Consider the following 23,400-nt stretch of genomic DNA (forward strand, 5'->3'; position numbering starts at 1 on the left):
TAGATGACTTGTAACTAAGTAATATTGATCTCCTGTAATAACTGTGCATGTAAAACACACAACCTGAAACATATTTCCTTTTTTAAAGTAACTAAAAGATCAGAGCGAAGCTGAAAAATAATACATTTAATCTCATGACCTACCTCCTTTTATGTCAACACTAAAACACAGAGGTAAAAAAAAGAATGGTGAGTGCAACAGGAGAATTTGGTGAAGAACAATGACCAACAGAGGACTTAAATACTGACGGACTAACGGAGAATGACATTGGATGCTGGCATGTTAATCAGAGAATAATGAGCAGCAGCTGGCAGAAGGTAAGTAGGGGGACTAATTAGCACAAAGGAGATGAACGGAGATCACAGAAACACTAAATCCAGGAGAAAAGACAAAAGGAAGAAACCAGAATACAGAGGGAATGGAATAAGCTCAGAAAATAAGGCAAGAATATAAAACATAATGAACAACAGAGAAATTAGATGAAAACAAAAATAAATGAGAACCAAAATATAATGCCTAGGGATCATAACACAAAGCACTTTTATACACAACGAGGGTAACAACAAGTGCTTTACATAAGACAAAAACAGGAGGCAATAAAAACAAACAACAACAAAGACAAAACAAAGTCAACGAATTAGCAAAACAAGCCTAAGCATAGAAAATAATGTACACACACACAGAAACGTATTTTAATACTAAAATATTAGCTTATGGTCATATCATGGCCTACATGGAAGACTTCTGAATTGTCCAGGAGACACTCCACCACAAGTAGAGTAAGCCACAAAAGGTCATTTATAAGGAAGCTTGCCGTTTACAGAGTACTTTATCTAAATATATTACAGTTGGAAAGTTGGATGGTAGGAAAAAGTGTGGAAAGAAAAGGTGGCCAGCTAAAACCACAGCCTTGAGTGGTTATGGAAGAAATCCTATTTAACAGTCTAAGTGTGATTCACAAGGCGTGGGCTCCAGTTGGAGTCACTGCAAACACACACAAACATGTCCAGGACAGGAGGTCGAGTTACCTTTCTTGTGTGAAGACCCTCCTGAGACAGAGACTATTTTAGCTGGGCTAAGGAGTAAAAGAGCTGGACTGATGTTCAGAAGTCTAAAGTTCTATTTTCAGATGAAAGTAAAGTTTTAATTTCATTTGTAGATCAAGGTCCAAGAATCTGCAGGTAGAGTGGAGAGGCCCAGAAAGAAATTTGCTTGAGGTGAACTGTCACGTTTGCACAGTCAGTGGGTATTAGGGGAACAATGGCCTCTGTTGTTGTTGGTCCACTGTGTCTTATCAAGCCCAAAGTCAACACAGCGGTCTACCTAGGACTTCATGCTTCTCTCTGCAAAAAAACTTTATGAAGATTCTGTTTTCCAGCAAAACCTTTCCTTACTGCCAAAAGGATAAATACCTGCTCTAACGACCATCCACTGTGCCTGATTAGCCGTTAAGGCCCGACCTAAACCCCACAGAGAATCTATGGCTATTAAAGCAACTCGGGCTTCCTTAACCACTCAGCAATGCCGAAGGCTGGTCATCGCCATGTCAGGCTGCACTGATGCAGTATCTGATTAAAAAGGAATTTAGGCCAAGATTTGAGTGCGTACACTGTAAAGTGACATTCTCTTCAGAGGTCAACATTTCTGGATAAAAAAAATTATTTTCTTAGTTGGCCCTATGTATAATTCTAGTTTTCAGAGAAAATACATTTTAGGTTTTCATCAGCTGTAAGCTGTCATCAAAATGAACAGAAATAAACATTTGAAATGTATCGCTCTGTGTTTAATGAATCTAGTATGTGTTTAATATCTAATATATGCATATTAGAAGCTAAATCATCAGAAAGCCTATTAACACATTTAATGCATTAGGCATATGTTGCGTACATTTCTAGACAACACACACTGACCTTCATCGCTGCATCCAGGCCCCATACATGGCTCAAAATCCTGAGTATGAGGGCAGGGGACACTCAGGTCCAGCTGGGCCTTCAGCATCCTCTGCCTCATTCGCTTCCCCTTTTCACAAGTGGCCGAGCTACAAGCAGACCATGGAGACCAGTTGGAGTAGATACAGGTTTCAGGAGTATCATCTGCAACACAGAAAAATGAGAACACTCTATTAAGTTTATTGCATGTGTGTGAGCCAAAGAGACACAGAAACTGATGGAGACAGAGATATAGAGGCAGAGAGAGAGAGTAAAATATTTATCAGTACCTTCCTCTTTTTCCTCCTGGGCAATGTCCGCTACAATGTCATCAACATTGTCCGGGACAATGTTGCACTGCTCACCCTGGGGACACACGACATATTACTACATAAGCAAACTGCTCTGAAAGATGTATAATGGTTTATACATTATTATACAAAAGATGACATTTATAAGAAGATACATGAATCCATTCCACACGTGTGTTTCAAGAAATTAAACAGCAATGTTTCCACAGCTGCCTCTAGGTGCCACTGAAGGACAGTGAACGTTGCATAGGTTTCTGCTTAGCAAAAAGAAAATGGTTTAATGCCAAAAAAACTATGGAGCTAAATTGGGGCCATATAGTTTGTTCAAACGAAAGAAATTTGAACCTGAAAAATAAGTTTTTTTCAAAAGAAAAAAAGATTTTACCTAAAAAATAAAGGTTTGTTCAAAAGAAAAACATTTGAACTTGAAACATTATTTTGAACCTCCCCCAAAAAAATTTGAAAACTGGAAAAAAAGTTTTGCAACTGAAAAAAAAAAACAGATGTGAAACTGGAAAAAAAAAATTCAAAACTACTTTTCAGATTCAAGTTTTTTTTTCGAACTTGCAGATTTTTTTTCGGCTTCAAACTTCTGGCCCTGTTTTGGCGTGGGGGGCAGGGCCTCAGATCACGGGGGTGCGGAATCATGACTGACAGCTCAACACAGTGGCTGAACAACATATTCCCAGCTGTTGCATTCAGGGACTGTGGGAACTGGAATTATTTGCAATACATCATCAATATTCTATATACAGGGGTTGGACAATGAAACTGAAACACCTGTCATTTTAGTGTGGGAGGTTTCATGGCTAAATTGGACCAGCCTGGTAGCCAGTCTTCATTGATTGCACATTGCACCAGTAAGAGCATAGTGTGAAGGTTCAATTAGCAGGGTAAGAGCACAGTTTTGCTCAAAATATTGAAATGCACACAACATTATGGGTGACATACCAGAGTTCAAAAGAGGACAAATTGTTGGTGCACGTCTTGCTGGCGCATCTGTGACCAAGACAGCAAGTCTTTGTGATGTATCAAGAGCCACGGTATCCAGGGTAATGTCAGCATACCACCAAGAAGGATGAACCACATCCAACAGGATTAACTGTGGACGCAAGAGGAAGCTGTCTGAAAGGGATGTTCGGGTGCTAACCTGGATTGTATCCAAAAAACATAAAACCACGGCAAATCACGGCAGAATTAAATGTGCACCTCAACTCTCCTGTTTCCACCAGAACAGTCTGTCGGGAGCTCCACAGGGTCAATATACACGGCGGGTTGCTATAGCCAAACCTTTGGTCACTCATGCCAATGCCAAATGTCGGTTTCAATGGTGCAAGGAGCACAAATCTTGGGTTGTGGACAATGTGAAACATGTATTGTTCTCTGATGACTCCACCTTTACTGTTTTCCCCACATCCGGGAGAGTTACGGTGTGGAGAAGCCCCAAAGAAGCGTACCACCCAGACTGTTGCATGCCCAGAGTGAAGCATGGGGGTGGATCAGTGATGGTTTGGGCTGCCATATCATGGCATTCCCTTGGCCCAATACCTGTGCTAGATGGGTGCGTCAATGCCAAGGACTACCGAACCATTCTTGAGGACCATGTGCATCCAATGGTTCAAACATTGTATCCTGAAGGTGGTGCCGTGTATCAGGACGCGCATCTCAGAGGAGAAAATATGATCTTGACAGATTTGCACAGCATTTTAAGTCCGTGTTGGAGATTTTCCATGCTCTCAACATAAAGCAAAAGAACCGCCAGACTAAGCGGCGGGAATGAAACCAGATGCAAAACGAGCCGGTATTTTCCGAATATCTGGCAGTCCTCCAAGGATTTCCCCGGTTGCCTTGTATGCCAGTTTGCCCCTGGCTGTGTCACTTCACTAAATGAAGACCAAACACGTTTTAATAAAAATTGCACCAGATCCGAAACCCTAGTCAAGTCCATATGAAAACAAGTCCAGGCTTAATTATGCAAGGATATTCGGAAAATACCGGCTTGTTTTGCATCTTGTTTCATACTGCTGCTCAGTCTGGCAGTTATTTTGCTTTATGTTGAGAGCATGGGAAATCTCCAACACGAACTTAAAATGCTGTTCCCACAGTCCCAAATGCAACAGCTGGGAATATGTTGTTCAGCCACTGTGTTGAGCTGTCAGTCATGATTCCGCATCCCTGAGGCCCCACCCCCCACGCAAAACAGGGCAAGAAGTTTGAAGCCGAAAAAAAATCTGCAAGTTCGAAAAAAAAAACTTGAATCTGAAAAGTAGTTTTGAGCTTTTTTTTCCCCAGTTTCACATTTGTTTTTGTTTTTTTCAGTTTTCAAATTTTTTTGGGGGAGGTTCAAAATAATTTTTCAGGTTCAAATGTTTTTCTTTTGAACAAACTTTTATTTTTCAGGTTTAATTTTTTTTTTCTTTTGAACAAACTTTTATTTTTCAGGTTCAAATGTTTTTCTTTTAACAAACTTTTATTTTTCAGGTTCAAATTTTTTTCTTTTGAACAAACTTTTATGTTTCAGGTTTAATTTTTTGTCTTTTGAACAAACTTTTATTTTTCAGATTCAAATTTGTTTCATTTGTACAAACTTTATGGCCCCAATTTAGCTCCACAACAAATCAACAGAACCAATTTAATATTTGCTTTTTAGTCCTTTTTAACTGCCTGCCATCTAAATGTACAAGAGTTAAGTTGAAGTAGAATAAATAAAGAACTGTTGCTGATGTGGCCATTTTTATTCAAAACCAATTGATAAGCAGAAGCAAATTATTATATTTAAATTGTGACATAAATAAATTAAAAAATACTATCCAGTGGTGTATTGTTTTCCAAAGAAATGTACGTTAACAATAAAAATGCAGATGGGTATCAACGAATATATTTATTTGGCTGAAACTCTCAAAATTCAAAAAATTATTTTTAAAGCACACTAAAGAAAAAATTGCTAATACTGTTTTGTATCTATTTGGGTCGATGACATCACAAGAGGCACAACAACTGGGCAGATCAGCTAGGGTCAGTAAACGCAAAGGTGGATGAGTGACTTTGGAGAGATTTCAAAATTCAATTCAGTTTATGTATATAACACAGTTTCACAAAAAATATCCGTCCAAAGCACTTCACTAAAACAATCCAATTTATTTACACAAATATGCAATAAAATCAATACATTTATATAAACTGATTCATTTATTGGTAGATTTATTATTTCTGTCTTAGGAAACTCAGCCCATTGCATCAGCTCACTGACTTTGCAGCAATATGATTAGGACCCTTTCATGTTTTAGGCCTAATTTGACAACAATTACCCCCAAGCTATTTGTTTCTCTTTTTTTGTATATTTGCCACTAATACAGTTACTGAATCTTTGGTAATGAGGCTTGGTCCTTTTAATAAAGAACCTCCATGTATTTTTTGTTGCACGATTTTTTCTAAAATCCAAGTATTGTACTCATAAGTCTCAAATGTCACAAGTAGACACATTTGAATGAGGAATCTCATTAAAATTGTGCAAATGCAAAGGAAAAAAACAAAAACAAATGGATGCACTCAAAATAACTTTGATCAATTGTCTTATGCATTATGTGATGTCTCAAGAGACATTTCTTCATGGAAGCTTGTTCTTGAGAGGGAATACTTCATCATGATTATGTAACGCTTTTCAACAACATTGCAAAATTAATAAAAACACTGGCCATGGCATGTTTTCTACAGATAACAAGCATTCTCTAAAATGAGCTTGATTGATTTTAACAAAATGTTTGGCTAGTAGCTTTAACTGAAAATGTTTGATACTACCATTATTTTTGTTTTTCAGCCTTTTGCTGAACCTATATGTACTCAGTTGGACAGAAGATAATACAAAAGTGCAGTCAAGAACCAAAGTTCTTCATAAAGTCATAATATACCACATTAAATCCTATTTGTGTGCCAAGCTATCACTTCTACATCTTTAAGCGCAATAGATTGTTAGTTTTATACTTAATTGTTTGGTAGTAATAGTATAGGTGTTATAAACGTGGGTAAAAAGAAATGAAAGTATTGACTCCAAAGAGATGATGCCAGTTAACAAGTTGACTTGCTTTCGTTAGCATTTGCTATGCAGGGTTTACCCAGTCTGAGCCAATTAAATGTGTAACCCATGACAATACTGTGTCCAAAACACTGGGGCCAAACTTCAGAGTGAGAAAATGCTGCAGAAGAGGTGGATGGATGGGGTTGAGCATTTCAACCTGCCATCTGAAGGAATCTGCACTGATGAAATTTAGAAACTCATAAAAATTGAGCTGTTGTAAGCTATATGGTATTTTAACTTAACCATGAGATTTCAGAAAATAAAGATGTGTCTTGTGGGAAGGCAAACAGACCTTTCTGGCGATACGCTCCACTATGACCCTTGCCACAGGAGTGATAGCACCTCCCTCAGGATCATAAAATGGGCTTTGAGGGTGATCCAGGCTGGTAAGAGGACGGATTTTGTCCTGGGGCGCAGTTGGCTTGTTTGGAGACTGAAAGAAAAAATAAAAATAAAAAACATTACATGGGCAACAAAGCCTTTCTTTGGGGTTTCAAAAATAACCCACTGTCAGGATGTTGAGAAGAAAAAAACATGTTTGCACAAGTATAAAATGCACAGAGTTTCAAAGTGACACAAACCAAAGTCACCCTTAGTAAAAGTTTCAAAGACAGAGAGCAGCAGAAGAAGATCAGCATACTTTACAGGGGAGACTCTCTTATTAGTCAACAGTAAAGGTCTGCCTGCATGGGGTTGATAGAAGCAATGCCAGAGGCAGTCTGGAGGCATAAGACCAGCCCATTCCTCAACCCCCAACTGAGGCTACTCAGAGGGGAAAAAAAGACCAGCTTTGTTTGGTTCAGTGAGAGAGAAAAAGATAGGAGAAATGGTAGCGAGTGGCCACTGATTAAAAGATATAGTAAACGTAATGACACAAAGGATAGATCTCATTACTCTGTCACAGGCCTGTGCCTTTAATGACTTTGTCCTAGACAGCCAAAGTCCCCACACTATTTAATGGCCACAACTTCCCGATGCTCTGCTTCACAACGCATTTGTGGATATAAGACATCTCTTGAATGATACATGTATGTTTTGTGGCAACTCTGAGAAAAATTATTATTTGAGATTAACATAACTGTAACCTTAAAGTACAGGGAAAGACTCATGCATTCTGAAAGCCTTGACAATACAGGTGCTTCTCAAAATATTAGCATATTGTGATAAAGTTAATTATTTTCCATAATGTCATGATGAAAATGTAACATTCATATATTTTAGATTCATTGCACAATAACTGAAATATTTCAGGTCTTTTATTGTCTTAATACGGATGATTTTGGCATACAGCTCATGAAAACCCAAAATTCCTATCTCACAAAATTAGCATATCATTAAAAGGGTCTCTAAACGAGCTATGAACCTAATCATCTGAATCAAAGAGTTAACTCTAAACACCTGCAAAAGATTCCTGAGGCCTTTAAAACTCCCAGCCTGGTTCATCACTCAAAACCCCAATCATGGGTAAGACTGCCGACCTGACTGCTGTCCAGAAGGCCACTATTGACACCCTCAAGCAAGAGGGTAAGACACAGAAATAAATTTCTGAACGAATAGGCTGTTCCCAGAGTGCTGTATCAAGTCACCTCAGTGGGAAGTCTGTGGGAAGGAAAAAGTGTGGCAGAAAACGCTGCACAACGAGAAGAGGTGACCGGACCCTGAGGAAGATTGTGGAGAAGGGCCGATTCCAGACCTTGGGGGACCTGCGGAAGCAGTGGACTGAGTCTAGAGTAGAAACATCCAGAGCCACCGTGCACAGGCGTGTGCAAGAAATGGGCTACAGGTGCCGCATTCCCCAGGTCAAGCCACTTTTGAACCAGAAACAGCGGCAGAAGCGCCTGACCTGGGCTACAGAGAAGCAGCACTGGACTGTTGCTCAGTGGTCCAAAGTACTTTTTTCGGATGAAAGCAAATTCTGCATGTCATTCGGAAATCAAGGTGCCAGAGTCTGGAGGAAGACTGGGGAGAAGGAAATGCCAAAATGCCAGAAGTCCAGTGTCAAGTACCCACAGTCAGTGATGGTCTGGGGTGCCGTGTCAGCTGCTGGTGTTGGTCCACTGTGTTTTATCAAGGGCAGGGTCAATGCAGCTAGCTATCAGGAGATTTTGGAGCACTTCATGCTTCCATCTACTGAAAAGCTTTATGGAGATGAAGATTTCATTTTTCAGCATGACCTGGCACCTGCTCACAGTGCCAAAACCACTGGTAAATGGTTTACTGACCATGGTATCACTGTGCTCAATTGGCCTGCCAACTCTCCTGACCTGAACACCATAGAGAATCTGTGGGATATTGTGAAGAGAACGTTGAGAGACTCAAGACCCAACACTCTGGATGAGCTAAAGGATGCTATCGAAGCATCCTGGGCCTCCATAAGACCTCAGCAGTGCCACAGGCTGATTGCCTCCATGCCACGCCGCATTGAAGCAGTCATTTCTGCCAAAGGATTCTTGACCAAGTATTGAGTGCATAACTGTACATGATTATTTGAAGGTTGACGTTGTTTGTATTAAAAACACTTTTCTTTTATTGGTCGGATGAAATATGCTAATTTTGTGAGATAGGAATTTTGGGTTTTCATGAGCTGTATGCCAAAATCATTTGTATTAAGACAATAAAAGACCTGAAATATTTCAGTTAGTGTGCAATGAATCTAAAATATATGAATGTTAAATTTTCATGATGACATTATGGAAAATAATTAACTTTATCACAATATGCTAATATTTTGAGAAGCACCTGTACTTTATTTTTTTGCGGTATAGTCTCAGAAGCCTCTGATAAAACAATTGATGCTATAGTATCTTAAATTAAACACTAAACAAAAACTGTGTTATCTTCATTACAACCAACATGTGAGCACAGAGAGCAAGAAGGCTTAGAAATTTACATTCAAATATATGCATATATCCCCAAAATGTTTCATTAAATGTGCCTTAAGCAAGTCGCACCTTTACCAGTTGGTTTCCTGACACCAACCCGTCTTTTCAGCATAGTCCACACGTATTTAATGGGGTTTAGATCCGAGTTTTGGGAAGGCCATTCCAGAAGCTTAATATTAGCCTACTTTATCCATTCCAAAACCATTTTTATGATTATGTGTGTATTGCTCTGTTGGAACATGAACTGTATCAACATTTCGAACATCTAAATAAAACTGTCACTCTTAGAGGCTTTTAAAGCAGAGAACACTGTACAAACTATCAAGTAAAGTAGTGGTAGCATCATGCTGTGGACTGTTTCACTGTCAGAAGTACTGGTACATTATGCAAAATGGTTAGAATAATAAAGGAGGAGGATTACATCTAAATTATTCAGTGTCCCTACAAATCAGTAGACGATTATAATTTGGTCATATTGGGTGTTTCATCCGAACAATGATCCCATACACAAATCAAAACTGGGTTTTCAATGAATAAAGCTCATTAAAAAGCATTGAAGTTGTATGTTGGACAACGCTTCTACCCTGGAAAAGAAGCACTGCTCAAACAATTTCTTAAAATCCAAACATTTACAGAAGCTTCACGGCAATTATGAATGTAAGCGAATTTCTTGCTGTATGTCGTCCACCTCTAAGCTTTAGCCAACAACCTAACAAGCAACACACACTAAGTATCACTATAATTTTGACTAGCACAGAACTTATATCCTAGAGTCTGGATCTCAGGCTGTAAATGCATAGATGAGAGCATGTCTGAAAAGTTCTTCTTAGCGTTAATGTATGATTTTTATATCCATAAAAAATGAGCAAGGATATTTCAAAGGCTACTATTATAAATGTAGTCGAACAGTGATCCCGGATTGGGGTAGACATGGTGACTCGGGTAAGAAGTTAATGAATATAAGTGGAATCTAAAGTCAGAAGAAAAATACATGTTTAACCAGTATTTTATCATTTACAACTAGAGTGAAAATACTATTTGAAGTTATTAGAATCACAAATTAAGTTTGCAATGACATTAGAATAAAACAACAATACAGATGTTTCCTGTTGAGGTTACTGCATTATTTTTATGCCCAAATTACTCCCTGTGGGGAACTGAGAACTGGCAGTATAAAGCAACAGGCTTAATCAGTGGGTCAAACTATAATGTTTAACTTCATGTTTAAACCTTTGAATTTAACAATCAGTTCATAAAGTTTTTTTTTATTCAAAACTGCTGCACCAAGCAGTGTAACTGTGTACAGGGCTGCTAGAGTTATGTGTGTTTGTCTGTGAGCTCCTATGGATCAGCCAGACGGGTTCACATGTGGTCACAAAACCTACACACTAATCTGTTAGTGCTGACTGGAGAATACAGCTGACAGTGCCTCAGAGTGACTTCTGTGGGGGAGGAGGAGCAGTGCTTAAGGCTGTTATGGGTAGGCTGGATGGCAGAAGAAGCTGTAATTTATTTTTCATCCTAGAAATTTGCACAGACATTTGGAAAAGGACTGACTTTGAATGTGGTCAGACAGGCTGATGAAGAAGAAGCAATCGGTATAATGACAAGGTCAAAATCAGACTTGCTCTGTGATGAGAGCAGGAAGGACGGTTATGACTGGGGTAAAATACATGTAAAATACAGTTCGCAAAAGACTGAAAATAATGGCAAATTGTAGTGTTTTAACATGAGGTAACGACTCCATGTAAGGGATTGTTGAGTCACAAAATAAATAGTTCACTTTTGGTTTTCTTTATAATGATTAAATATTATAATATTTAAGTTATTTGTTAAAATGAATATAAACATGAAATTGAGTGCTGATTTAAATAGTCAAATCCTTGTTTATGGGTCAATTCTAATATTTTGACTGGTTCCGAAGCAAATTAATCATCATACTTTCATGAACTGCACAACTATGCCTGAATTAAAAGTACAACATTTTGCACTGTAGACAGTAAAAGTAATCTGAGATGTTTATCTGTTTTAGAGGACATATGTCTTATATTTGTGTTGTTGCAAGCTGATAGTATGACTTAAAATATAACAACAAAAAAAAACGTTTTTTACAATTTGTATGTTTACGGTAAAACCCTTGCAGCAATGCAACGCCTCACTCTTGCAATTAAAATCCAAATGAGCAAATATTTGCACTAACCTCATATGATACTCCGCTATCAGTGCCAGCATCCCATGGGATCAGGTCCTGGGCCACTCTTTGGGCCCAACCGCACTCTTTGGTACACAGGTCCTCAGCAGACAGACCCACATTCCAGTCTGGACTGGGTCCCATCATGGTTAGGAAGGACATGAGGTGGCGGGAACGGTCGACAGAGAATTCAGCTGAGGGGGCAGCACGCCTGAGCAAAAGAGGTAGCTCTAAGTCAATCAGTCCAGTTTGTAGATGTAAGTAAAAAAAAGAAAAAGAAACAGCAGCTGTTAGCTGCATCCCAACGGAGAGATGAGATATTTCCAAAGGCTGTGGCATAGCAAATGTGATGTCCCTCATGCATCCTGAGGCTATGCAGCACTGGTCCAACTAATGAGAAATGGTTCCCCTAAACAAAACCCATGATGCGTTTAGTTAAACTAAATACACTTTGAAAGACAAAATGCAGACATCTGGTTTGGTCTCAGCTGCCGTAACAAGTTCTAAAACTGTGCAGCTTCAGTTTTAGGTTTTATGTTTTGAAATTTTCGAAACATCAGTGTAAATTAATGTTAAAATCGTTAGACTAAATGCTACACTAGACAATCCTGTCCTGAAAGATGGAACTCTGGTGCCTTACATTATCATATATTTAGTTGGCATATTGTATACTCCCTGTACCAGACCACATCAACTCCACATTAGCTCTGTTTCACCATGGGAGCAAACTCACACACATACACACAAAGATCTCAGGCCATCTGTCTTGTTCAATGATTGACAGCTAAACTAATTACAAGACATTTCCCAGCCAATACAAGATTAATTAGAAATGGGAAGCTTCTTGTTGAAACATAGACAATTAGACAGTCATTCCTCCTTGGCTTTCATCATCCATGTGGCCAGCTCAGTCCTGCCCTTGCACAGCCTGGTAATGATTGTCTTGGAGGTTGTGAAATAGGCGTTATTTCCTGGGAACACACTTCTTAACTCCACTCTCATGGACACCCAAGCTTTATGAGAATTGTAAAAACAACTGATAGAAAAGTAGACACAAATCAAACCATGCAACTATATATATATATATATATATATATATATATATAAGGTCAGGATTGACATATCTTTTTGCGATGGATTAAATTTAACCACAGCAATGTCTGTTTTTGCTGTGTGTCATGATTTCCAGTTACAGCACTCAGTGGGAAATGAGATGCTTCAGAAAGTGGAGCAGGGTTGGATGTACAACCCTGTACAGTTAGGAGCCACTGCTATCAACTCCAAAACGCTGAAAGCTGCTCATTAACAGCTGCATTCTGTTCTTCAAAGAGGATTTTTACTTCACATTGTTGACAGCTAACGTCTTCCTTTTTAGCCGCTAATAACAAATAAACCGGGGAACACCATAGCAGTCTTTGGGTTATTAAGAGAATGCCTGACAAAAGAGAGTGGGAGAAAACAAGTCAGCATGAGTGTCAGGCACTCAGACTGTCAGGAAACTAGTTTAATCCTTAAAAAAGGAGGGAAACGGGGTGTAGACAATGGGGAGACGAATAAAAAAAACTTAAGTGATAAAACTAAATCAGAAAAATAATGACAGGAGTGGGAAGATACAGGGCAAACATGAAAGCGGTTGTCAACAGCAGTTCTATCTCAGAATGAAGTTTATTGCTCTAGTTTGACTGATTCTGATTTTCATAGAACTGATAAAGATAAAGATGGTGAAAATGTATGTCTGATACGTGCATTACTCTATTATTTGAACAAACTGGTAAAGACATTGGGGGAATAAAAGCAGGTTTTTGATCGAATTATAAATGTTGGTGAAAACCTTTTGTTGTTGTACTATTTTGGTTGGAGGTTTTCACCTTTTATAATGTTTTCTGTTAAAAGATCATCATCCAAGAAATCAACTATTGAATCGACAGCGACAGAGTGGAGCCATTTATGTACTGTGTCTGATACACAAAAGTGTGCACATGCCAGTAATGCTATAAATGCTCCAATAATTTATCTCTATTGTTTAAAAAACATTTTCTTGTTGATTTGTGTAAACATTCATAGTTAATTGCAGCAACATGTGAATAGGTACTGTAAATTTTGTCTTCAATGTTTTTACCCACTGAATACAAAACAAAATGCTTAAGAAATGATAATAATTAAAAATACTTAGCCATCTTTTGTGATGGACATCCACAAAGAGTGCCTCAAAAACTGAGGAATGATTATATATCTTGACATTTACAGGGGCCTCACCCACATTTCTTCAGGATCAGTGCCTTTAAATATTAAAGTCTTAGTCACTTGTGTGTGCGGTTAGAGATCAGATAGAATATCTCTGCTTTGAAATTCAAAAATGTTTGATAATACTGTCAGTGAAATGTTTGGACAGTAGTTGTACAGTTATAAAAGAAAAACTAAAAACAATTATACATACTCTGTGGTATGCCTATTTAACAATAGACGGCTAATTACTGTTTAAAACTTAAATGGTTTCAATATTGATAGATCTGGTTGACTATTTGGTCAGTCAAATAACTGTCAATCACGTTTTTTGTATATTTAAAAGAAGATCTATTGAACAGTTTCTTTCTGTTTTTAGGAGATTTGTTTACACAAAACCAAATTAACTCAAATATGAAAAAGCTGTTAGACAAGTTCAAAAAAAGAAACAAATGGATGGATGGATGGATGGATGGATGGATGGATGGAAAGAGAAGGCCAATGCACCAACTCCATGAAATAGGGGAGGTTACAATACATTAACACTTTGAATATAAAAAAAAAAAAAAGCTAAGTTTGGCTAGTTGCACAGTGTATGTCTCTTAACTTCAAAAATTGACATAATTAACTTCACATTGAGATATCCAGATGTAGCATTGGTAGGCTGGTATGTTGTATAAATGCCATGTTGCGTGGAGGAGGACAGAGCTGCACGTTGTATTGCAAATCTATCATTATAGCAATGTCACTGTAAGCAAAATCATTATTGCAAAGGATTGTTTGAACTGCAATAAGTATTAACTAATTATGCTTGGACTGCAATAAGTATCATCTAATTATTTAGGTAATAATAATTGGATTCAAGCTATTTATGTTTGCCAGTGATATGTTTGGTGACGTTTGTCATTTAATGGAAAATGCTTTAGGAGGGTTTTAAAATAATCTGTTAAACATCAATAATTAAGTGTTGGTACATTGCCAAAAGACTAGATGTAGCCTGACACAACCTTTTCAATAAAACCATGCTCTTGAGATGGAAATATAGAATTAAATTTCGTCCAGTAGCTGGACAGAATCCAAGGCAGAAACACATTAACACTGTTTGTTTCTTTGTTTAGGGTAAAGAAATACTATTTAAATAGTTCATAACAAGTCATATTGACATCACGAAACTCACTAACATTATCTCATAACACATGTTTTTAAGCCCTAATTAAAAGAACATGCATTTCTTGACTTTGTTACTCACACTATTATAAACAAAGGAACATTCGGGTTTAAAGCTTGCTCACATGCATATGCATCAGCACTTTTAAATGCAAGTCGGACAAAAAGGTAATAAAGTCCTTAAGATTCATAATGTTTAACATGTATTTTTCATTCAGGTAAATAAAGTGTCTACTTGACCCTTTCCTCAGACTTCTGCTGGGGTAAGGACTCTTCCATATAATCACTGACACAAAATATTAATTCCATTGCTCATGCCTAACTAACCTTGCTCAACCTACAACCACTTACGTATGCTGCATACAGTCACTGTGGAAATGTATTATTGGCTCCATATAGAACACATAGTCACGTTGTTAGTCCTGGTTTTTCTAATCAAGGCTCTTTTCTTCAGTTTGGAGACTGATCTTGTGGCCCTCAAAGAGCCCCCTACAGTTGAGCACACAATGCTGTGCTCGCATTCTCCAGCTCCTCTAAACAAACTCAGTCAAAAAAAAGATTCTTGTTTTTCTCATGAATAAAAAATTTAATTCCTCCTATGAACCTGGGAGTAAATTACTGTGAACACTGAAAACGAGCATAGCTGGCAGTTTCAAGGCTCTACTGACATTTTACTAATCGGCAAAGTTTGGAGGCAATTGTGAAAACAAAACTGCAGCATTAAAAAACTAAATCAATATTGCCTGTGTTTTACTTTTAAATCACATAATTATGCAGTTGTTGTTAATCAGGGGAACAGATTAATCCCCTAACCAGCTTGCTAAAATGTTCTGATTTATCCAGTTTTAGTATAAATGACTTAAAGATTTGTCAGTCAGTCATTTTCCACCACTCCTTCCATAGTGTGTCGCGGGGAAGCTGGTGCCTATCTCCAGCATTCTATGGGCGGGAGGCGGGGGAAACCCTGGATAGGTCACCAGTCCATTGCAGGGAAACACAGAGACACACAAGACTAACAACCACGCATACACTCATTCACACCTAAGGGCAATTTAGAGAAACCAATTAACCTAACAGTCATGTTTTGTGACTGTGGGAGGAAGCTGGAGTACCCGGAGAGAACCCACATATGCATGGGGAGAACATCCAAACTCCATGCAGAAAGTCCCAGGACCTTCTTGCTGCAAGGCAGCAGTGCTACCATCTGCGCCACAGTGCAGTCACTTGAAGGTTGGTTCCCATTTTAAATCACTTTAGACTTTAGCCTGAACGTGGGCAAAATATCTTGATGTAAATCCACATATATAGCGCAATCGTTTCGTTTTAATGATTTTAACTTTACATTTCAAGTCAAAGATATGTTATAAGCAATAAGGAGTTATCTGTCAGAAAGAGTAAAGCAGCACTCAAAGTAACAAAACAAATATTTGGTAATTGGACAACTATAATCAAAATGGCCTCAAAAAGACCTCATGCATTTATTTTTACAAAGTAGGTAAACAAATGTAATCACAATTGTGTAGCAATATACTGAACAGCATGTACAGAGACTGCTGGTATGATAAGTAGAGAGCAAGATGCTTACAGTTTTGATGAAACCTACTAAAGTAACATTGCAATGACAAGCATTTGACAGTATGGTACTTTCAACATCAAATTCAACTTACACATTAAGAGGCTGCCAGGCTGGCCACTGAGCCTTCATTTTGATGACTGTCAGGACTTCATCACCCTTTGATGAGAAAGAGACACAAAAAATAACAAGGTAGGTCAAAAACAATCAAAATAAAAAACTAAAACTAAAAAAGAAAACACATATATAAACATATATAAATAACTGAGTTTGTTTTTATATATATATATATATATATATATATATATATATATATATATATATAAAGCCAATGAAGTAACAATGAAGTATCAGTGAAGGATGGTAAGCTAACAGCAAAAAAGGGGTGTAGATTCAGCATCTTAGCCATAAAAATATAAAAACACAAGAGCCAGGAGCAGTTTGAATCTTTATGTTTCATCAAATCCATTTCTCTTTTTTTTGCTATCACTTAATGTTAATTATGTACCAAGGATAAATGTATTAAATATCTTAACTGTAAGACCAAATGTGACATTTCGGTTTTTGATGCTAAATGCTTTAAGTGCTACACTAAACTGATTTCCCTGCAAATTGCAAAACAATAGTTTGCTGTAATCAGTTGTTTTTGTTTTTAGTTTTCTCCAACAGTGTAATAAAACAATTAAACTCAACATGAAAAGAATACTAATCTCTGGACCAAACAGGTTCATTCTCACAGTGCATCATTGAAAACAGTGCAAATATTGTAAATACAATCAGCAGAATCATTCAGACAGTTCGAACTCAGTTTTGGTGGCCATCGCTGGTCAAGGATGTCAAAGACTTTGTTGCTGAATGCACTCAATGTTGTCGAGCCAAGCCTTCTCGTCGCCCCCCTGCGGGGTTGTTGCACCCTTTGCCAATTCCCCCTCGCCCATGGTCACATATTGCGATGCATTTTGTGACAGGTCTACCGGTTTCTAATGGTCACTCTGTACTACTAACCATAATTGACAGATTTTCAAAAATGGTTCATCTGGTGCCCTTGGAGAATCTTCCACCTGCTAAGGAGATGGGTGAGATATTGACCCGGGAAGTTTTCAGGCTCCATGGAATTCCAAATGACATTGTTTCCGATAGAGGACCCCAATTTGTGTCACGTTTCCGGAAGGAGTTTTGTTCGTTGTTGGGAATTTCTGTTAGTCTTTCCTCAGGGTTTCATCCTCAGTCTGATGGCCAAACCGAGACAGCCAACCAAGAAGCTGAAACCAAACTTCGTATATTATGTGAGTCACAAAATTTGCCCTGGGTTGAATACGCCATGAACTCTATGCAATCAAGTGCCACTGGTTTGTCTCCTTTTCATGTTGTGTTTGGTTTCCAGCCACCCATGTTTTCAGTTCAGGAGAGAGAAGCTACAGGTCCTTCTCAAAATATTAGCATATTGTGATAAAGTTCATTATTTTCCATAATGTCATGATGAAAATGTAACATTCATATATTTTAGATTCATTGCACACTAACTGAAATATTTCAGGTCTTTTATTGTCTTAATACGGATGATTTTGGCATACAGCTCATGAAAACCCAAAATTCCTATCTCACAAAATTAGCATATTTCATCCGACCAATAAAAGAAAAGTGTTTTTAATACAAAAAACGTCAACCTTCAAATAATTATGTACAGTTATGCACTCAATACTTGGTCGGGAATCCTTTTGCAGAAATGACTGCTTCAATGCGGCGTGGCATGGAGGCAATCAGCCTGTAGCACTGCTGAGGTCTTATGGAGGCCCAGGATGCTTCGATAGCGGCCTTTAGCTCATCCAGAGCGTTGGGTCTTGAGTCTCTCAACGTTCTCTTCACAATATCCCACAGATTCTCTATGGGGTTCAGGTCAGGAGAGTTGGCAGGCCAATTGAGCACAGTGATACCATGGTCAGTAAACCATTTACCAGTGGTTTTGGCACTGTGAGCAGGTGCCAGGTCGTGCTGAAAATTGAAATCTTCATCTCCATAAAGCTTTTCAGCAGATGGAAGCATGAAGTGCTCCAAAATCTCCTGATAGCTAGCTGCATTGACCCTGCCCTTGATAAAACACAGTGGACCAACACCAGCAGCTGACACGGCACCCCAGACCATCACTGACTGTGGGTACTTGACACTGGACTTCTGGCATTTTGGCATTTCCTTCTCCCCAGTCTTCCTCCAGACTCTGGCACCTTGATTTCCGAATGACATGCAGAATTTGCTTTCATCCGAAAAAAGTACATTGGACCACTGAGCAACAGTCCAGTGCTGCTTCTCTGTAGCCCAGGTCTGGGGAATGCGCCACCTGTAGCCCATTTCCTGCACACGCCTGTGCACGGTGGCTCTGGATGTTTCTACTCCAGACTCAGTCCACTGCTTCCGCAGGTCCCCCAAGGTCTGGAATCGGCCCTTCTCCACAATCTTCCTCAGGGTCCGGTCACCTCTTCTCGTTGTGCAGCGTTTTCTGCCACACTTTTTCCTTCCCACAGACTTCCCACTGAGGTGCCTTGATACAGCACTCTGGGAACAGCCTATTCGTTCAGAAATGTCTTTCTGTGTCTTACCCTCTTGCTTGAGGGTGTCAATAGTGGCCTTCTGGACAGCAGTCAGGTCGGCAGTCTTACCCATGATTGGGGTTTTGAGTGATGAACCAGGCTGGGAGTTTTAAAGGCCTCAGGAATCTTTTGCAGGTGTTTAGAGTTAACTCGTTGATTCAGATGATTAGGTTCATAGCTCGTTTAGAGACCCTTTTAATGATATGCTAATTTTGTGAGATAGGAATTTTGGGTTTTCATGAGCTGTATGCCAAAATCATCCGTATTAAGACAATTAAAGACCTGAAATATTTCAGTTAGTGTGCAATGAATCTAAAATATATGAATGTTAAATTTTCATCATGACATTATGGAAAATAATGAACTTTATCACAATATGCTAATATTTTGAGAAGGACCTGTATTGTTCCGTCCCCCCAAGCAGCTGCCCTAAGGTGCCAAAGAATATGGAGAAAGGCTAGGAGGTCGATGATCAGAATGTCACTGGTTCAGTCAAGAATGGCCAACCGGAGACGGATCCCTGCCCCTAAGTACCAGGTGGGGCAGAAAGTTTGGCTCTCCGCCAAGGACCTCCCATTAAGGGTAGAATCCTGGAAATTGGCAACCCGATTTGTTGGACCTTTCCCAATCTCCAAGATCATCAACCCTTTCGCTGTACGACTGAGATTACCCAACTCCATGAGGATTCACCCCACGTTTCTCAGGTCAAGCCCTTCGTGGAGCCCCGACGTTTTAAAAAAATCCCATTTGCATTTGTAATTCAGAAGAGGCTGTACCCCTGCTGGCTTAAGCTAGAACAAAGCCCTTAAGTTTGTGGTCCTTTAAGCTTTTGATGTACTTTAATTTAGGTGGGGGTGGGGGGGTTCAGAATTTTGATGTATGTACCCAATGGAGAAAACAGATTAAATGTATTAGGGACTGACTATAAAGGACAAAAAAGTAAATAAACAACAAAAAGCTTTTACTGCTTAATAATAATTGCTGGCTTTAATGCCTATAATCTTACATATTTACCGCCTTGATGAGAATATATGCAAAAGATAATTAAGCTTGTACAGACTCTAAACACTCTCAAATTGAAAAAGCTAATAATAGTTTACACTTTTCACATCTTTGTCACTTTTCTTTGTGTCTTCTGTCCCCATCTTCTGCACATTTTGGGTTTTTATGTTCCGAAACTAGACAGAGCAAGAACAATCTTTCTGCTTCATTTTGTTTTAGTTTTGATATTGTCTTTTGATAAATGTGTTTAAGTTTGTTAAATCTTGCGTCTTCATTCGGGTGATTTTTCCCATGGCGAGCCATGTTTGAGTTAGAAATATTTAAAATTTTAAAGTCTAGCAAGACAATAATTTAGGCATTCTTACCTGCAAATTTCTCTCCCTCCCTGACTTTCCTCATGTCTATGCAGAAAGCAGGATATCACTTCAGTGTGAATTGATATTAGTAAAAGGGCAGTAATAAATAGGTGTGACAAAATGTGAACGTTTTTGAGCACATTTAATTCCTATTTACTCAGATTCACTGAAGAGATTTGTCCAGCTCTTTTTGGATCCTGGAGAATGGCAACACAATGAAAACCCCTCTGAAGTGACTTCAGTTACAAAGTTACACTTAGTTATATTTAATAGTTACACATATTAATTGCATTTAAGTAACATTTAAATATTTAATTATTGACAAATTGAACTGTAAATGTTGTTAAAGTGTTCTTCATTAAATAAATATAGTAATTAAAATTTCTTTCTAAAAAGGAATGGTGTTTATACTTTGTATATCCACATAGATTTAACTGTCATTTAGGAATTAGATACAAATGAGATAAATAAATAGCTTTCGGTTCTTCTGTATTGGTGCACCTTGTAAATTAGAACCTCTGAATCATTTTTCAGTCAGTTGACAGCAGACATATTTGTCTATTTGAACAAACACTGCTGCTCAAATTCGATTCAATTCAGTTTATTTATATAGCGCCAATTCACAACACATGTCATCTCAAGGCACTTCACAAAAGTCAGGTACATACATTCCAATTAATCTTAACCATTGAACAGTGCAGTCAGATTCAGTTATTTATTCAAATTGGATCAAATGTTTTTTCTATCTAAGGAAACCCAGCAGATTGCATCGAGTCAGAGATTTGTAGCAGTCACTCCTCCTGGATGAGCATGTAGATACAGTGTACAGTCACTGGCGTGACTTTGCAGCAATCCCTCATACTGAGCATGCATGTATCGACAGTGGAGAGGAAAAACTCCCTTTTAACAGGAAGAAACCACCAGCAGAACCAGGCTCAGTGTGAGCGCCCATCTGCCACGAACGACTGGGGGTTTGAGAGAACAGAGCAGAGACACACAAAGAATACAGAAGAACTGATCCAGGAGTACTTTCTATGGAAAGGAAAAGTAAATGTTAGTGGATGTAGCTCCTTTAGTCATTTCATCTAGAAAGAAAGAACAGATAAACTTTGAGCCAGTTTTCAAGGATAGAGTCTGAAAGAGAGCACCTATAATTAGTTACAGTAAAAGCTCAGTCAATTGCTATATCTAGGAGAGAGAAAGGGTTAAACACTGAAAGACAGGGCCAAGTGGATCATCTGTAGAAGGTGAGCATTAAGTTGTTGCCAGCAGAAGCTTAGACAATGCCCCTCTCCAGAAAGGTGTCACAGGTAGACACAGAGTCAGGCCAGGTGTAGCGTCTAGGAAGAGAAAAGAGAGAGAACATAAAGTTCAAAACTGAAATAACAACAAATAATGCAAAATTGGAGAGTAGTGTGAGAATATAGCAAAGAGGGTGAAAGTGGTCATTATGTCCTCCAGCAGCCTAAGCCTAGAGCAGCATAACTACAGAGATAGTTTCAATTTCAGTTTATTTATTTATATAGCGCTTATTTACAACAATGTCATCTCAAGTTGGGAAAAGGGAAAGTTTTAAGCCTAGCCTTAAAAATAGACAAGGTGTCTGCCTCACAAACCAAAACCAGGAGCTGGTTCCACAGGAGAGGAGCTCGATAACTAAAGGATCTGCCTACCATTCTACTTCTAGAGACTCTAGGAACCACCAGTAAACCTGCAGTCTGAGAACGAAGTGCCCTGTTAGGAACATATGGAACAATCAGATCTCTGATGTATGATGGAGCTAGATCCTTAAGGGCTTTATATGTGAGGAGGAAAATTTTAAATTCTATTCTGGATTTAACAGAGAGCCAATGAAGGGAAGCTAAAATAGGAGAAATATGATCTATCTTTTTAATTTTCATCAGAACTCTTGCTGCAACATTTTGAATTAGCTGAAGGCTTTTAACTGCATTTTGTGGACATCCTGATAGTAAAGAATTACTATAGTCCAGCCTTGAAGTAACAAATGCATGGACTAGTTTTTCAGCGCAACTCCTGGATGTTCAGAAGGTGAAAGAAGGAAATCCTAGAAACCTGTTTAATATGGGATTTAAATGACATGTCCTGGTCAAAAATAACACCAAGGTTTTTTACTTTATTAACGGAGGTCAATTTAATGCCATCCAGGTTAAGCGATTGACTAAGCAGTTTCTTTTTTTAAAGACTCTGGTCCAAAGACAACAACTTCTGTCTTGTCTGAATTTAGAAGCAAAAAATTTAAAGTCATCCAAGTTTTTATGTCTTGAAGACATGCTTGTAGTCTAACTAACTGGTTGGGCTCATCAGGATTTATGGATAAGTAAAGCTGAGTATCATCAGCGTAACAGTGAAAATTTATTCTATGCTGCCTGATAATTTGACATATTGGAAGCATATATATAGTAAAGAGAATTGGCCCAAGTACTGAACCCTGTGGTACTCCACAATTAACCCTGGAGTTTAAAGATGATTTATCATTTACATGAACAAACTGGAATCTGTCAGACAAATAAGATTTAAACCAGCCTAGCACTATTCCTCTGATCCCTACAACATATTCCAGCCTTTCTAAGAGAATATTATGATCGACTGTATCAAATGCAGCACTGAGATCTAACAGAACCAGAACAGACACACGTCCATTATCTGAGGCCATAAGAATATCATTAGTGACTTTCAGCAGAGCTATTTCAGTGCTATGATGAGCTCTGAAGCCTGACTGAAACTCGTCAAACAGGTCATTGCTGTGTATATGCTCACACATTTGATTAGCAACTATTTTCTCAAGAATTTTGGATAAGAATGGAAGATTGGATATAGGTCTGTAACTTTCAAGTCATCTCGATCAAGCGAAGGTTTCTTAAGTAAAGGTTTAATTACAGCTACCTTAAAAGCCTGTGGTACACATCCATTTACTAAGGATAGGTTAATCATACCTAAAATGGGGCTGGTAATCAGAGGGAACACTTCCTTAAATAATTTGGTTGGGATTGGGTCTAACATACAAGTTGAAGGTTTAGATGAAGCTAATATTTCTGATAACTCGGGAAGCTCCACAGGATTAAAACAGTCCAAACACAAATCAGGTT

The 23,400-nt window shown here is 38.4% G+C and overlaps 1 protein-coding gene across 1 annotated transcript in view; it reads right to left on the minus strand.

Annotated features, from left to right (window-relative positions):
• spon1a (spondin 1a) overlaps positions 1 to 23,400 on the minus strand; it is a 96,683-nt gene that overhangs the window by 5,107 nt on the left and 68,176 nt on the right. The window contains exons 7-11 of the mRNA XM_047362281.1: positions 16,445 to 16,509; positions 11,397 to 11,598; positions 6,607 to 6,747; positions 2,219 to 2,294; positions 1,911 to 2,093 (exon numbers count right to left, since the gene is read on the minus strand). Of these exons, the coding sequence (XP_047218237.1) occupies positions 1,911 to 2,093; positions 2,219 to 2,294; positions 6,607 to 6,747; positions 11,397 to 11,598; positions 16,445 to 16,509 (667 nt within the window). The remainder of the gene's footprint in view (positions 1 to 1,910; positions 2,094 to 2,218; positions 2,295 to 6,606; positions 6,748 to 11,396; positions 11,599 to 16,444; positions 16,510 to 23,400) is intronic.

This window comes from Girardinichthys multiradiatus, chromosome 4, assembly GCF_021462225.1.
Source record: "Girardinichthys multiradiatus isolate DD_20200921_A chromosome 4, DD_fGirMul_XY1, whole genome shotgun sequence".
In the NCBI taxonomy this organism is placed as follows: domain Eukaryota; kingdom Metazoa; phylum Chordata; class Actinopteri; order Cyprinodontiformes; family Goodeidae; genus Girardinichthys; species Girardinichthys multiradiatus.